This window comes from Eulemur rufifrons, chromosome 16 (assembly GCF_041146395.1).
Source record: "Eulemur rufifrons isolate Redbay chromosome 16, OSU_ERuf_1, whole genome shotgun sequence".
NCBI classification, from domain to species: Eukaryota; Metazoa; Chordata; class Mammalia; order Primates; family Lemuridae; genus Eulemur; species Eulemur rufifrons.
In genome coordinates, this window is record NC_090998.1 from 36266794 (window position 1) to 36283823 (window position 17030).

Consider the following 17030-nt stretch of genomic DNA (forward strand, 5'->3'; position numbering starts at 1 on the left):
CCCTATTTCCAGCTCATGACCATAGTAGCCCTCCTCTGAGAACTCTCTCAACCACAGGGGTGGGTCCTGGCATCTGTGTTTGTACTGTGTCACCCTGCCCACCCAACTGCATTTGAGTAGGTCAGGGTGGATGCTTGACCTATTACTGACCAATTAGTTTATCTTGAGAAATCAAGCTGGAGAAATTGGAAGCTCAGAATCTAGTTGCACAACTCTATTGTTAAGTTTCATACACTTCTGTCATTGAGATCTCTAGAACAAATCTAGTTTTTGATTTTTGGAAGCCTGCTTAATTTTTGATTCTCTGAGGCATTCCAAGCTCCTTCTTATATAAGTTATATCCATCTGCCATTTTTGTTTACACTAATTTAAATGGATACTTTATTGCTAGAAACTTAAGCCAACTCTCCAGGTAAATTTCCAAGTCAAGACAAATAGCTCTGTTTTTTTATTTAGAAATGTTTCTAGAATATTCCTCAGGCTCAATGGAAATCTTTTGGGACTAGATAGCTGCCTGGTTAGCATACTATATTTTTTGTATCTTGAGTGAACCTACCCACCAAATATATTTGTAATTTTAGATTAATAGGCATTCCCATTAATTTTTTAAATAGTTTAATTCAAAGTATATGGATTCTGTTAGAACCTGATACAGAACCCCACCCTCTTTCCCATGGACATGTTAGTTACACACGGTAGATGTTCAATTAAAGCTTGTCAGCGAATACCTGAAAATTACACAACAATCCTTCGTTCTTCAATTTAGACTTGTTGCAAATTCTGCATCTCCTAATCACAAATAATTCTCTCTCATGTGACCATTTTTGGCAACAGCCTATTAGTTCCTTGGAGAAATTTCATGCCTGTGGAAACACTGCAGAGCACACCTGCTGTCCTGAGGTATCTTTCCTTCTTTTTGTTTCAGCTTTGGTTATTTCACTTGAACAGCCCCAACCTTTGCAGGCTATCAGTAGGCCACACCTGAACTATCCTGTGTCTCTCAGTAACCCTCCCCACTCCAAGTGTTACTCAGGTAAACCATGCTGTTACATGGTACACATGCATCAGCTTGTCCATTAATTCCTCTCCTCATTTCCTGCGATGAGTTGTTCACCAAGGCTGAACTAATCCAACTTTTTTCCAGACCTATTTCATGCTCTTAATTGTAACTGTGCATCAGAATCACCTGAGTAGCTTTTGGAAACAACAAAAACTAGACCTTGGGCTGCACTCCAGCCAGACCTAGGCCATCAGACTATGTATGGAGGCACATGTTTTAGAAAGCTACATTTTAAAAAAGCTGTCTAGTTGATTCTGATGACTATTGGTCTATTTATTTACATCAGAAGGGCCGAGTCTGGGTCCTTTAGATGCCTTTAAGCGTCTTCTCCCAACTCCCCAAGACTTTTCATTCCTTCTCACTTTTGTACTTAGAATCTTCAGGAACTTCAAGTAAAACAAACTTTTTTCTGACCATTTTTTTCCTTGATCATTATAATCACTAACATATGGATACCTAACTGCAAGGTACTATACTTATAATACAAACTTACTTTAGATACTGCTTACCCCATTACCTCAAAGAAAACAATGCTACTCAGGATTAAGCATGTATTTATTTTAGTTCAGTTAAAACAAACATACATTGTTTCATTGAAACGGTGTAGCACTCTTTGCCAACAAGCCATACTAGAATTGTTGGCCTCTAACAGTACAGTGGGGATATTTACACTATATACACAAAGTTAACACACCCAGGTTCTTAAAGGTCTTTCATTACATTAGATCACATTTGATTTCATTACACTAGATCACATTTTGGTAACTACTGCATTTTGAAAATTTAGACCTTATTTAAAATTTAAATAAGAGATCTAAACTTGCACCAAGTTTTCATGAAAAAATTTGATGTTCAGTTTATTGCAAGTACAAGTTAAACAAATATTTTGTTTTTACTGTTTGTACACATAATTGGTCATTTTTTTTAATATTCAATTCTCTGTACAGGTAGGTACTTTTGAGACAATTTTTATAGATACATAATGTGAATTCATCAAAATGCAGTTAAGAAACTTACAGGAATATATACACTTGAACCCAAGACCCAAACCTGACATTATATACACTATATTTACAAATACATATGGACAGACAATATATGTACATAGATTATCATAAATATTGAAAAATAGGTTAGCTTTAATGGATTAATGCTGTTCTATAAATAACATTACAGTTATAACTGAAACATCCACGGAAGACAGTAATGCAAAGTGAGGTGACAAGACAGTGGTTTTAATACTGAAGACTGCTCATTAATGGGAATTCACTGTTCAGGAACCTCAAGGCAGACAAGGCAGCTCCAAGAAAATCATGCACTGGAATTTACCCTTCGGCAGTTGATTGTGAACCTCAAACACACGAGGGTTGAAGGAGCTTCCCCATATTGACTTGCTGTGAGAAGAGGATTCTTTTTTTTTTTTCCCCATTCCTTCCTGGTTGCCACAGTATTTTCTCCGATACCAAAAAAAAAAAAAAAAAAGTCTGTGGCCAACAAGTCTTTACTTGGTATTCCCTGGCAGGTCTTAGGTACAAAGTCAGCCAACTCTTTCCAGGAACTCAAGCAGAAGTAAGTGCCGATTCTTGGTCAGAACTAGAGGTGAGGTTCTGGATTCAAATGAAGTGCCCAAAGCCCAATAAATGAAAGCAGTGCTGTAGAATCTGTCTTCTCACTGCCTTTCTATTTCTAGATGGTCCCCAACTATTTCATCTTCGTAGAAACAACAATGGACCATTGGTTTCACTCAATGTAGCACTACGGGACGTCTTCCAGTTCCATAAGGGTCTTTAATTACGTATGTATCTTGTCTGTAAATTTAGTCACATATAATACAAGAATGTGTAACAAAAACCATGTCTGCCACATATCCGGCCCTTACCTGAAACTAACAATGTTTAGTTTAAGAGACAACCTTAGAGCCAGATGACCAACTGATGATTCCATTATTTGCTTCCCCTCAACCACTTAATGGAATTATGTATATTAGATCTTAGACATTATGCCTGATGAGCAAAGTACCACATTATTTAATAATATATTCACCATACACTGTAACGTACGATAAATGTGCTCTTAAAGCCAAGTTTCAAAGTAATGTTTTCATTTCTAAATGGGATTGAAATGGAAGGGTTGACATGCAGTTGGACCAAAACAACTACTTACACTCAGGTTGCACTGTTTTCCCAAGCTAACCATCTGTTGGATGTAAACAAATAATTCTACGTTGTACAAGAATGAGATGACAATCCAGTGCAAGTGAGTTTTTTTAAAAACTTCCTGCACAAGAAACCCAGTGGCCTATACAAAGAGAACTTATATATACCAAACATCGGTGTAACTTGTGGATTAGACCTCTACTGTAGACAAACATGAACACAACTAAGCCATAGACTGTCAAGTAATTCACACTTCCAGTAGATGAGCATTTTGAAAAGTTGTACTCTCTGGATAGAATAGTTTTGGCCTGTTGCCATCAAATGCCCATTTTCCACTGCTGGAAGCAATGTCCAAAAAAGGGCTGGCCCAAAAAAAGATCCTGAGTTGTCAATACAACTCTGGAGACAGATGCAACTGAATAAACCCTGTTTTACCCAATTGCACTATTTGGTACCTCAAAATTAGTTATTTTATTTCCCACAGAAATATCTGCATTAGCTCCCATTCTAGTAAGTTGAAGACATAAACATTTCAGTCTGAATGAACCAAATTATTTGGGGACAGAGAAGAAAAGTGATGAATCAAGTTCATCTGATTTGGTATAGCAACAATCAATTACCCTTTAAGTTATGGTGAAGTTTAAATGAAAAAACTATGCTCCTAATTCACGGTACAATTTTTCATTACATCGTTTTCTCTAAAAATTATTTTGGGTAAAAAAGTATTTGGCTTATTATGCCTACAAAAAGGCAAATCATTTCATAATACTAATATTCATTTTTAAATACCAATGAAATTGTTTTACGGAACTTATTGACAACTGTTTCTGAATAAAGTTCAAAAAAAGCAATTTCTTAAAAGTAAAATAGTGCTTCTGAGGTCTTTAAGTATTTTTGGTACAAAAAATAATAGTGTTTTTCTCAATGGTTATTTCAATACTTTGCTGTAAATTAAGAAGAATTGTTTTTCACATCGAATGGTTCCATTAGGCACATTCAAGTAAAATCATAAAATATCCAAGTTAAACAATGATACAGCCAAACATGTGGCTTCATAAAAGTTAAGAGTTCGTCCATTCTCTGGAATGGAATAAAATTGTCACTTCCCTTAACCCGAGACTCGTGGTTTTGTTGTTCATATCCATTTCTAACATACAGATATAAGTTTCTTAAAAAAAAATTTAAAAAAAAAGAGTTCACTTATTCTGCACTCAGAAGAACCAGCGAGGAATCTGCACTTCAAAAGGAAGTGAAACTGAAAACAGGTGAAATTTCATAGTAGTTGAGTTGACTCAACACTGGCATCAGATGGACTGAGTGAGTGGTGCAGGTTAATGGCCGCCTGGAGAGGCATTGTGTACCCAATCCAAAACAATCAAGGCCATGCTTCCGATCATCACCACTATGCCACTCAACAGGAAGAACAGTGCCTGCAACAAACACAGAGAAGACCGGTCAGCGAGCAACACAACATACATGCTGAACATCCCTCTTTCTACTTTTTGAAATGGCTCATAATTACTGAAGTTACCTCTATTATATAACGTTCTACAGAACTAAAATTACACCTTGCTAAATATAAACTGTTTTAAGCAATCAAGTTAGCTTGATAGTGCAAAATAACTGTACTTTGGAAGCCTTCTGAACTTTCACACCCTTTCATTCATTCCTTTGTCTCAAATGAAAAGGGAATTTTCTTGGTGAATAAAGTATTTCATAGAGAGCTGGACTGTTTTTTTTTTTTTTTAACAAATTTTTAGAGCACAGATTAAGTCACATAATCAAACCCAAGTCATCCTAAAATGCAGCCTGAGTCAAAGCCAGAACTCTTTCTAAGAGACACTGAGTAAGTTTACTCCTAATCCTACCCTTCAATTACTGCCACTATGTAATTTTGAGTAAACCAAGATGACAGTTGTTGGTTTATAAACAATTCTACTTCTTTAATCAGACCAAAACGGTGGTGGAAAATAATGACTGAAAAGCAGTCTTTTTCCTAAGTATCACCACCAGGATTCTGGTACCAGAATCATATCATTTGTGGTTAGCACATCATACTCTTTGTAATCAGCTGTTACTATACTTTAGAATAAGTACATAACAGTGAACACGATGGAGTGAAGGCCCTCTGCCCTCTGCGGCTTTGCTTTGAAGATATCCTCATTCGACTAAACAGCCCATCTTTGTCTCTTTTATATACTCAATACCCATTTTAGTGCCTGTCACACAGTAGGCAGCCCAAGAAACACTGGCTGAATAAATGTTGAAAGTTGGGTCAGCATCTTTCTCTGCTCATCATCTATATTCCCATCTCCAAAGTATCTTATAACTTTCTTGTAATTAACTTGAGTATTTATTTAGATGACAAGCTATCTTTCACCTCCCCACCCCAATCTTTCATCTGGGAAGTATGTTTACTAGGAACTTAACAGCAAAACTACATCAAGAGACAGCTAAAAGGCTAAAATTAAAATTAGCTGGGAGAATTTTTGATATTACTAGTCATAATCTTTCACTCACCCCAATCTTTTGTACAGATTTCATAGGTTCTTTCTTCACTAACTTGATATAGAAGGCAGATGGAAGAATAAAAATCAACATAGCGGCTGCAGATGCACCTGGAAAAGAACATTTACCATTTCTTGAGAATTCAATGAATCACTTGTCATTAATTTTTTCAAACCTTAAAATTCTTGGTATTTGAATCAACTTTGATACTTTCTAAAACTTACCAATGAAACCAAAGATATCCCTAATAGTTGGGACAAAGATGACAAGCATATTGGTAAATGCCAAGATAGCCACCGTAATGAGACTATGACGCCACCAACTGAAATCTTTTGAGGCACACAACAAGTGAGTTATAGAACTCCGGATCTGCACAAAAAAATAAAATGATAAATTTTTAAAATCCTGCTTTAATTAATGAAAAGAAGGCCCAAGTAACAGGGACTAGATCTAAAACACCAACTATTTCTAAAGTAAAATCCTCTGCTGCAATTTTCTGAACATCTGAACACACATATCATTCTGTATCTTCAATTACACAAAAATCCCCCAGGATGTTTTGAAAATAAACATTTTTAAAAAGCCCCTTCAAAACCATCACCAACTTGGTTTTGCTCTATTGGTATTTCCCTTTCCCTAGATGATGAAAATCTCACAAATCTTTACATTTAAAAACCCATTTCTACTGAAAGCAGGGCAGGTGATTACTTACCGGGAAAATAACTACTGGTACTGTCAGAGTGACAGCCACTAGCACAGCCAGACGGACAATGAGAAGAAGAATATCAGTTCCCACGACAGCAGAGTAGGTATGAAGCAATTCTGACTCAACATGTTCTAAGGGGAAAGACCAAAAAAGCTTTAAGTGTGTTTTCTCTGGCGATCAAGTAGAAAATTTTTCAGTGAAATTTGCGCCACAGTTATTAGTTACTCACAAAATGATTCTAAACTAAAAGGCTAATAAGATTAGTTTGGAATTATGGTTAATGCAATTAAAATAACATTGAAGGAAAATTTTTCTAAATACCACATAGAGATTTAGCCACATGACTCCCATTAAAAACAACAGGAGCTCAACAGCTAAATCCCATGGTTTGGCTTACAGTTTGTGTGTGTGTAATACAGTGTGAAAGTGATGAGAGAGGGGACAGGCAAGATGAATTGAGAGGCAAGGACATCATCTACATATGCCATCAGATGACTAATGGTACATGTTTTTGAACCTGGATTCTGGAAGTTACTGATCAAATACAATGCAGGGAATTCTAAGCTCTAATTTTAATTTCTCATCACAAATATGAATTATATCAAAACAGACCAAATTTTTAAAGTTACGCAACTCTATATAGAAAAGCAGTTTTTTTATTTTTTGGGGATAAACTAGGTATTATTTACCGTAAAATGTCAGGTATCCAAAGAGGGCAGCAAGCAGATACATGAGAAACATAGCAAAAAATGAAATCTTGGACACATTCATCATTCTTCGACGGCTGCGGCTATGTAAATTCAAAAGAAAATTCCAATATGTATTTTAGCAATAGTTATAGCAGTACTCTAAAATTTCCCCAACAAATCTATATAAAAATAAAGTACTCACCCTTTCAGCTCTTCATAGATGGGAAGAATAGCAGGATGACAGACAAATGAAAAGGTCAGAATTGGCACAGCATAGACAGTCTGGAAAAAAGTGAGGATCTATTTAACATCCCGATGTAACAAATTCATGTGCTGTCACAGTTCAACAGCTTATATTGTACATAAAATCTTAGGATCAAAGTCTAAAATAGTTTCCCTTGCATAAATAGCTCCCATTTTTCTAATCTGTTGAAGTATCATCAATATCCTAACTTCTGAATGTGTCGATTATCAATACCATATGATTACTTCATTTCTCAATCTACTTTAAGATAGAACCAAAACTTTTTCACAGTCGTCAAAAATTCACTAATTACATGCTTTCTAAAAAACACTTATAATTCCTCCTCCCTTCACTCTTGGGAGTTATTTTAAAATTTCCAGTGAATGGTTGCCCTCTTTTCTTCCCAAAAAGCTTCCTTTGAGAAAATAAACATATTTAGTTACCTGTGAGTTGAAAATAAAATAGCGTGGTCTGCAAGAATCATCTTCAGTCATGTTAAATGCCAAATCAGATGGAAAAGATATTGGCTGTGTTAAGGTGCTGTTTATTGTTTCATTAATTATCAAAGCAGCTTCTACAGGACAAGGAATCTGAAATTTCTTGCAAATCACCTGAAAATATATTATTTTGCATTTGTTAAAACTGAATAACATGACAGGGATCACAAAAATCATTTTCTAAAAAAAAAAAAAAACAAAAATACCTACCACAATCAGAAAGAACATCATACACAATAAGGAAAGGCCACTGGTATATCCCAAATATCCTAAAAGGAGTGAAATATCGGTATTAGTTTAATAAAACGGGTTTAGGGCAAATATATTTTCTCCACTGAGTAACTCACTCAATTCTGCTAGGAAGAGTTTAGGCACTACAGTGTGGGTGCAGTATTAAATTTCTAATTCTTAAACACTAAGATACAAAATAATTTAAATATACTTGTTATAACCAAAATAATAAAAACCATCATTTGTAGTATTACTCACAAAGCACAAGATATTATGTCAATGAAATATTCTGGCTCCTTCGGAGCAATCCTGCTAGGATTTTGAAAGAACTATAGGGTCCTGCAAGTTGCAACTTGTAAAGCTATGTTTTTAGGGCTTCTTATCTCTCATTAATTTCCATTAAGAGAAAACCAACTAGCTGGTGAAAAGCTCATTTCAATTCTCTTTAGAGATGGGTTTGCTCACCTAAATTTCGCAGCATCGACAAAGGAAGAATGAGCACCAGTGACACCAACAGGACCAAATAGTCACCATTCAGATACCACAATCTGAATTAAAGAAAAGAGAAACATGGTGAAAACCAATCACCAATTATGCTCAGAATAATATATGCATGTTCCAGCAGGACTCATTTTATAGAAATATGAAAACAAACCAAAAAAGACATATTTGGGAAATATCCCTTGTTCAAGACAGGAATAACTTTTCAACTTTATGTGCTAGATGAATATTCACTCAGGTTAGAAATGGGGTATGAAACAGTGTAACTTTTGTCCCACTGTTCGCTCTGGGAAGGCTGCCAGCTGATTCATAACACAAAATGCTTCTTAAAGGGTTGATACTAACATAGAGAACAAAGCTGCTTTGTAAAGCCAGTAATCTTATCTTTAAGCACTTTTAGAAAAATTGTACACCAACTCTGTTATAGCTTTAGCATGCAATTTCTGATCCTGGAAACAAGGAAATTTTAAAAGAAGGTTTTTTTTCCCAGACATTTGTTAGCAAATATATTTACTAAACATTTCAATAAGGAAATTTTTTTCATCCTTAGATAAAATGCATAGGCAAAAAATACAAAACCTCAATCCCCTAAACCAGGACTTATTATTCCAGGTTTCCACAGAACGTTATGACTCTTTGAACCAGCTTTACTCCAAAAATAGTCAACAGATCCCTTTTGAACTTAACAGAAAATATTATGTATGTTCTCTGAGAGTTCTAGCACTGCCTTTTCCTTTTTAGATAATCATGAATTAGACCCTCTTTTAAATTACTATTTTCAAATACTAACTGCCCTGTAAATTATATTCTATTCACTTCGGCAACCAAGAGTCCACAGAAAACTAATACTTAAAGATCAGCTTATTAAATTAAATTTCTGAAGCCATGCCAGAGATAACGACACCTCTCTATTTTGAGGTAATGAACTGCATGCAAGTTGGGAAGTAAACCCCGTGTTTGTTTTAGATAAAACCTGTTAGTCCACTGGGATGAATAACTGTGCTAGAAGAATAAGGTTTCTACAACATGGCCATACATTTTTTGGCACAGGTTGAATATCTCTCATTCAAAATGCTTGGGACCGGAAGTGTTTCAGATTTTAGAATATTTACATATACATAAAAAGATATCTTAGGGGCGGGACCCTAAGTCTAAACACAAAATTCATTCAAACAAATGTTTTACATATACCTTAAACACATGGCCTGAAGGTAATTTTATACAAGATTTTTAATAATTTTGTGCACTTATCACATGAGGTCAGGTGTGTAATTTTCCACTTGTGGCATCATGTTGGCACTCAAAAAGTTTCAGATTTTGAAGCATTTTGGATTAAGGATGCTCAACCTATGTTCTGCATTAAACAGATTAAGTTTCAAAAATTTCAAACTTACAAAAGTCGGAAAGGGATTGATTTTTAATGTAATGCAAAGATTCAGCTGTAATTTAGGTTGGTTATATATTAAATACCTATTAATTTCTTCTTAAGTGTGAATATGAAGAGAAAAAGAAAGTTCTAGAAAACCTGATTACACACACAGGTTAGAAATGAGATATCCAGAGTTATGCGGCTAGCTAGTCTCTTTTGGCCTTTCGTTCTCAAAAGTTTAAATCAGTTTATGGGGGACTTCTTGGTCAGTTTCAACAGACATAGTTATGGATAATTTACTGGTAATCATTTTGTATCCAACCTTGATAAAATTTAGCTAACCATTTTATACTATAATTGTTTCTTATGAGTAACCTTACTTAGCACCTACCCATTTGTATCTTCAATGTTCATTAATGCCTTGATCACCAAAGGTAACTCATATTTCACTATGAAGAGGTAGCTTGACATAGCTGGAGGAAAACAAAATTATACCATTACAAGTGCAAAATGTGGCATGTGACACTAAAACTCACGTGTCACCACTCTGTGCTACAAAATAAGCAATAAGTCTACCCAAACTGTCTTTTAAAAAATTCTTACCTCCAATGTTCTGCATTGTAATTGATCCAGAGGCCGCAAGCTTTCCAACCAATCCAAATGCCTTATGTCCCAATTGTTCATATAATAAAGACCCTACAATTGAAGAACACAGGAGCATGAAGCAAGTATTTTATAAGAGGAAGAAAATCATAATAGGTATAAAATGTTTTAGAAAAATCAAGAATGTTAACATACCTCCTTCATTGGCAGTCTTCAAAAGGAGATGAACAGAATACAGGGAAAATATTGACACAAATGTCAAGAGAATTCTGATGAGAGAAGGAAAAAGGCACAGGGTTATAAACCAGCACAGTTCTACTCAAAGACAACACTTTTTGGTTGTTTAAATAACATTATATATGGAACTTGTCCTATTTATGCCAAAATGCCCCCAAGAACTGTCATTTTCTCTCCTGCTAGCTGGAGTGTCAACATTGTCTCTCACCTGGCACTGAAAACTTGCATTGTCTCACGTGATAATTAGTTATGAGCAAGAACATACCCACTGAGCCAAACACAGCATGAGATGCTAGGAAGCCCAGCAACCTAGTGGTGGAGTTATGAGACTTGTATTTTGATAGTGGCAACAGAATTAGCTGTATGCTTGCCACTTCTCTCTTTAATAGTTTCCATTATCTATAAAATGTTGGTAGTACCCGCCACTAAACCCAGCCCACAAGGTTCTTGTGAAGTTTGACTAAGATAGGCTCAGGAAAGGTCTTAAGACCACATGGATTGTACAGATAAGGAGAGGAATGGAAAGGGGGAAACGATACTAACATTTTTAAGTGTCAGGCACTACAAGCTTTATTAATAAGTAGGCACAAATCAGAGAACTAACCACTGTGATGATATACTACATTGCGCCCCGTGGTGAGGAACACAGGCCCAGCATTGTCACAAGTTAAACAATGCCTGTGCTAGAACAAGTAGGCCATTAGCACAACTGTCTTTCTCCTCCCTTAACCTCTTCTCTTGGACTGAGCACAAAAAAACAAAATTAGAACAACAGAAAGGGACTAAAGGGAACCTAAAGTCATTTAGTTTTCCCTTAGGGTAGGGGTTCTCTCTCTCAAGCCCTCTCTCTCTCTCCCCCTTTCTTCCAGCTTCACTTTCCTTCTACCCAGGACAGTCAAGAGAGATAGTACTTTTATCCCCTGGAATAAAAGAACCAGGGAAACTCACAGAAAATCCAGCAAACAAGGTGACAGTCACATGTACTTTGATTGTGTATGGGCCAATTACATACAGTACCAAGAAAGGTGCTGGCAAAGAAACTGAGGTCTATTAGTTAAATTGAGTGAGTGACATTAAGCTATCATTCTAATGCCGGAAGTTTTATGGGGTCTAGCTTGAGGTGAAGTATCAGCCTCCTCTCTAATTGGGAAAAAAGTTGTTGGTTTAATTAAGAACAATTAAACCAAATTAAGTATTCCCATGTCTTACGCTGAAATGACAAGGGATAAATGGACTTTATAACCTTTGAGGTCACTTTCAATCTCAAGATTGAATCTACTTAAAAAGGTTAGCCACAGAGTGAAGTGAACTGTGGCAGCCATGTGTCTTGTGGCCCATTTACCTTTATACCTCTAAATATAATGAAAATACTGATGAATAAAAACTCTCTTTAGCAATCTTTATATTGTTCAGCCATTTATTAAAACAATCAAAAACATAAGCACCTATTACAGTATAAGTAATTCCAAGAGTACAAGGGTAATATCAGAATTTTGTTTTCACTTATGAAACAAAAGGTACCATTTTATCTCATTTGAATTCTGCACTATAACCACATTGGCTTTATTTTAATTAAAACTAGCTCCAGTTTTTATACTAAGAGCTAGGAAGGGTTTCAAACATTTAACAGTGATGCCATTTGAGTTCCCCACTAAAAACTTTGAAATTCTAGGATTCTTTCTATGTAAATCCCTGGTTCTTCAGGGATTTTTAAGTGTTATCCTATTTTTTTCTATCTAATTGGCTTTCTTGATATTGTGCAGTAAGAGGTGTCAAAAATCCTCATTCTAATGAAACAAGCCAGACTGAATCCTAGCTTCTACTACTCAAAGCCAGGCTTAACCTCAGTGTGGAATTTCACAAAGCAGAGCTTTGCAAAGGTCTGCTTTTCTTTTCATGAACATTCTATCGTGCTGGAGAAAAATAACTTGAGTAGAAGGCACCAGTCAGCTAACTAAAATGCATCTGTCACAAAGGGACAATTCCATGCTATGTATGTGTGGTTTCTTCATCTGCGCGATGAAGGTATTAAATTACACTATCCTACCTAGATACTGCCCTAGCTAGGAGTCCACAGGTGCTTAAACTGAATGGCTATGACAGAAACATCCCTGAAAAATACATGCTCAAACCTGCATGTATTTTTGTTTTGTGCATTTTTCCTGAAAATAAGGTCATAAGACATATTTTTCCATCATATTTTCCAAGGGTCACTGACCCCATAATGTTAACAATCACTGCTCTAAAGGCTTCTTTTGTACCTCGAAAATCCTATTCAAGTATTTATGCTGGAAAGCACAGGAGTAACTAATTCTAACTGTGCAATTAGGGGGTGTTTTAGGTATTTATTAAAATATTCCTTTTTTTTTTTTTTTTGCCACAGCATGTGGCAATCACACAGATGTGAAAAAAAACCCAAACATTAAAAAAAAGCCCAAATATGGATTGCTTTTCAGTGTCTAGAAAATTATGACTCACTTAAGCTTATGTTCCAAGCTAGGTAAATACCACCACACCTTATATATTTATAAGAATTTTCTTTTCCTTATGTAAGGGGCCACAGGTCCTTGGAGAGACTTCGTCAATTTACCAAACCGATTTGGAGGCACTATGCTTATTGACATTTTTAGCTTCTGATTTTGCCAGAAGAAAAATTTATAGGTATCCTGGATTAATCAATAGTTCTTTTTAAATAACCACCATCTGTTACAACTTTGTTTTCACTGTTCCCATTGACTTAAAAGATTTCTGGCTTAACTTGTCAGTTTTAAGTGTTACCCTATTTTTTTCTATCTAATTGGCTTTCTTGATATTGTGCAGCATGTAGTAGAATAAAGAGATTTTGCGGTTTCTTGTACTTTTATTTTTAAGCAAATGATTTTTTTAAGTCAACTACTTAAATTGTAACTTCAGTTCCTGGAGCCAAAATATGTTTTATCATCATATTAACTGCCCTGCATGGCAGACTCACTACTTACACATACTTACATAAAAAGAGCAATTCCAGTATTAGCCATGGCATAAGAAAGCCCAAGGATTCCACTGCCCACAATCGCATTGCTCAGATTAAATACTGACATTCCAAAGGAAGTAGTACCTGGATGCTACATAGAGGGAAAACGATAACCAAACATATAACAATAATTAAATGGAGAAAACCAGCTTTGGGCAAGTCAGATTTGAAATCTAAAAGTAAAACTATTCTTTTACTCCATAAAGCCACAGATACACAAATTATTATTTTCAACTTACAAAGTCTGTTTCATACTTCTTCTTCCCCAAATTCGATTCAAGTAAAAAGTTCTGGTTCTCAGGATCTACATCTGCATAATGGCTGCAAAAAATATGTCCATATGTAATTGTAAATTGGTTGCTTTCATATATAATAGCACTCCCCCACAGTAATTCTGTTACACCTTTACTGAAATGTATAAACATCAGCTAGGAGTCGACTTTCACACGATACTGTCATTACAAGACAACCGGATACTCTTTTAGAGATTACACACTCTCTCCAAACGCTACAGTAAATTAAAGTAACAAAAGCAGAGTCCTAGGTAACCGTCCCCACCCCCCCTTCCCGGCCCCCGACTCCGCACAAGCCTTTTTTTAAAAAGTGCACAACTTCTCCCACCTTTTCAGAGCAGCTTGCTTGGTGGGGTAGGAGTAGTTGAAGTCGCTGTTGGAACTGTAGCTGCTGCTGTCCTCATCCGGAGAAATATTGAACCTTCCCATTTCGGATTTCTTCATGCTGAGCACTGGGTGGAAACGGGAGTAGCTCACAGCGCCGGGCTCCTTTTGTCCTTGGCGGTGCACCGACCCGCGCGGCCGCCTGCGAAGGTAGAGGCGGCGCGTCAGGACTGCAGCGCCCGCCCGCCGCGGTCACGTGACGCCGCCGGGCGGCGCAGCGCGGCTGATTCATCCCCGGCCAGGCGAGTGGAAAAGTACCAGCCGCGCGCGAGGGGCGGGGGCGCGCCGAGGGGCGGAAAAGTACAGACGGCGGAGCCGCCGAGAACAAAGATGATCCCACCGCGGCCCCTTCTCCAGTGGTTTTAGTATTTCACCCTCTCCATTGTCCCGAGCCTGGGCGGAGGGGGCGAGGGGGCTCTGTTTTGCTTTCCCGCAGCCGCTCTGACCGTGCATGGGCACGCAGGGCGCACGGCCCCCGTTTCTAGCGTGGGGAACAGCAGTGCCGCGTAACCCCGCACTGCCCCGGGCCCCCAGAGGGGCAAATGCCTCTGAGGCAGAAAGCACTCCCCGAAGGACGGGTAAAGTGCTGACACTACCCCTGTTCTCTCGAAAAGGGGCGAAAGCCCGCCCGGCGGCGAGGGTTTGTTTACACACGCACGCCCGTGCCCTGGAGCACACCCGTCCACGGCATTTGGCCCGCAAGTGCCTGGCCTGGCCCGCCCCTCCTATACCGGGAAAGGAAACTGATGCAATATCGATCCTCAGTTGTCAAACGTTCCCGACCCTTCTTCCCTAATCTTGGCCTCTGCTATAGCAAGAGCCCAAGCCCACTTCTGCCTCCCCCAGACTCCTAGTCCCCAGAACTTAATAATTTTTTTATTAATGCAAATCAGTCATAAGACTTGCCGCAGCAGAGCCGCGGACCGGGGCTGGTTCCCCTCCCCCTAACAGGAAGATGCGGCTCCGCACCGGGCGGGCACGCGGCCCTCGCCCCGCGTTCCCCCGCCCGCCCCTTCCCCGTGGGCGGCGACCCCCTTGTGGTTAGCCAGGGTCGGCTAGCCAGCCAGGGTTGAAGGCTGGTCCGGCCAACAAAACGCCCGCCCCGAAAGGAAACGGCCCCCGCAGCTGCCTTCTCGCTGCGGCCCCTCCCGAGCGCCCCTCCCCCACTGCCACCCGGGCCCCGCGCCCTTTGCACAGACGTCCCCCGCACGCGTTACCTCGGTGGTCTCCGCTCCTGTATCCGGGAAACCTCACGCACACGTCTTCAGTGGTTCTTTATCAGTCAAATAAAAATCGTAAAAAACAAACCAAAAAAACCCCAAATCCAACAATAGGCAAGAAATATAATTTTAATTAAAAAAGGAAATGGCAAATTGCCGCCCCAATCCTCCGGCGTCCGCCGTGTCAAGGGAGAGGTGCGAGTGTAAGGGAACGCGCGGTCGGGCTGCTAGTAGCGGTGCGGGAGAGGCGCTCCGGTGCGGCAACGTTCCGAGGCTCTGGAGCAGCTCCGCGAGCGGCGGGTTATAGCGGCACCCGGGCGGGCGCGTCAGTGGGCGGGGCCAGGCGCCAGGGTGCCTTCCCTTTGTGTATCAACACCACCTGGGCTCCGCCCCCCGCCCGCCCAGCGCGAGGCCCCGCCCCCTCCCCCCTCCTCTCCCTCCCCCCGCAAAGGCCCGGCGGCCCGCGGCCCTCCCCCCCACCCCGCAGCCGACTCGGTGGCCCAGCCCCGCCCGCGGGCGCCCCCCACCCTCCAGCTGAGCCAAACCCCACTCGCTGCAGCTTCCCGGACAGTCTTGAACGACCCCCCCGGACACTTCCCTGTACATATTAATTTCGGCCCCAACTGGTGCCCAACACATGCGATTGTCTTTAAGGAGCCATCTCTCTCGAATTTTCTTTCGTACGAGTTACCAGCAGTTCTTGCTTTTTGGGGACACATCAAGGCTCTTTGGGGACACATGCCGCCCACCAAACCCTTTCCTGATTGTTGTTTTTGTGATTTACGTTGGGGTTTTAGCTCGCCAACGTGGGCCAAGGCAGCAACGTTGTCCTGATGGTCGGTTTCTGTTCTCGTTCTTTCTTCTCCACCTAGACCAGCTTTCACTCTTCAAAACTAGCCAGATTAGGTCGGTTGGCAGCTCCGTTTCGGGATATCGTTTTTGTAAGGACGTGGAAAACCCTACTAGGGGAAAAGCCACATGTTGTCCAGCAAGCCAGATCCCTTGAAAGGAGGCCCCGCTTGGGGGCCTGGCGCTTCTGAGGCCGTTTAGCAGTCCCCAGTTTTCCCTTCGCTGACACATTGTTTCACTTATTCCACCACCACCCCTCAGCACAGGCGCTGCCTTTCTTGGAATGCTGGCCTGAGATGCTTTCTACCGAGCCTGGCCCTTTCCTTCAGCAAGATGTGGTCTTGCTGAGCCATGCAACTAGGGGGCCCCTTTGCTGTGGAATACTTGGTGCTGCGGGAAAAGCAAGAGTCCTTCCCTTGCCGGAAACAAAGACCCCTTAGGGGGAAAAAATGTTAGTGGAATGAATGAAT

At 39.5% G+C, this 17030-nt stretch overlaps 1 protein-coding gene across 2 annotated transcripts; it reads right to left on the minus strand.

The window, feature by feature from the left end:
* Positions 1–1597: 1597 nt before the first annotated feature.
* SLC38A2 (solute carrier family 38 member 2) lies at positions 1598–15987 on the minus strand. 2 transcript variants are annotated; one of them, XM_069491541.1, is made up of 16 exons: positions 15709–15987; positions 14436–14633; positions 14054–14135; positions 13790–13905; positions 10760–10833; positions 10565–10657; positions 10353–10434; positions 8557–8639; positions 8071–8129; positions 7807–7974; positions 7322–7401; positions 7120–7220; positions 6437–6561; positions 5949–6093; positions 5737–5834; positions 1598–4646 (listed from the first exon to the last, which is right to left on the minus strand). In XM_069491541.1, the coding sequence occupies exons 2-16, from the start codon at positions 14549–14551 to the stop codon at positions 4548–4550; spliced, it is 1521 nt and encodes a 506-aa protein (XP_069347642.1). In that variant the 5' UTR covers positions 14552–14633; positions 15709–15987; the 3' UTR covers positions 1598–4547. The 2 variants fall into 2 exon arrangements, with proteins under 2 accessions (XP_069347642.1, XP_069347643.1); XM_069491542.1 differs by lacking the exon at positions 13790–13905.
* Between the last annotated feature and the right edge of the window lie 1043 nt (positions 15988–17030).

Bases quoted from the DNA above. Each gene is read 5' to 3' on its own strand.
- SLC38A2 (XM_069491541.1), bottom strand. From the start codon at position 14,551: ATGAAGAAATCCGAAATGGGAAGGTTCAATATTTCTCCGGATGAGGAC. The intron at 8,640-10,352 runs GTAGGTGCTAAG...TCTTTAATTCAG, and splicing joins AACATTGAAGATACAAATGG to ATTGTGGTATCTGAATGGTG. The intron at 6,094-6,436 runs GTAAGTAATCAC...TTTTTTGTGCAG, and splicing joins TACCAGTAGTTATTTTCCCG to ATCCGGAGTTCTATAACTCA.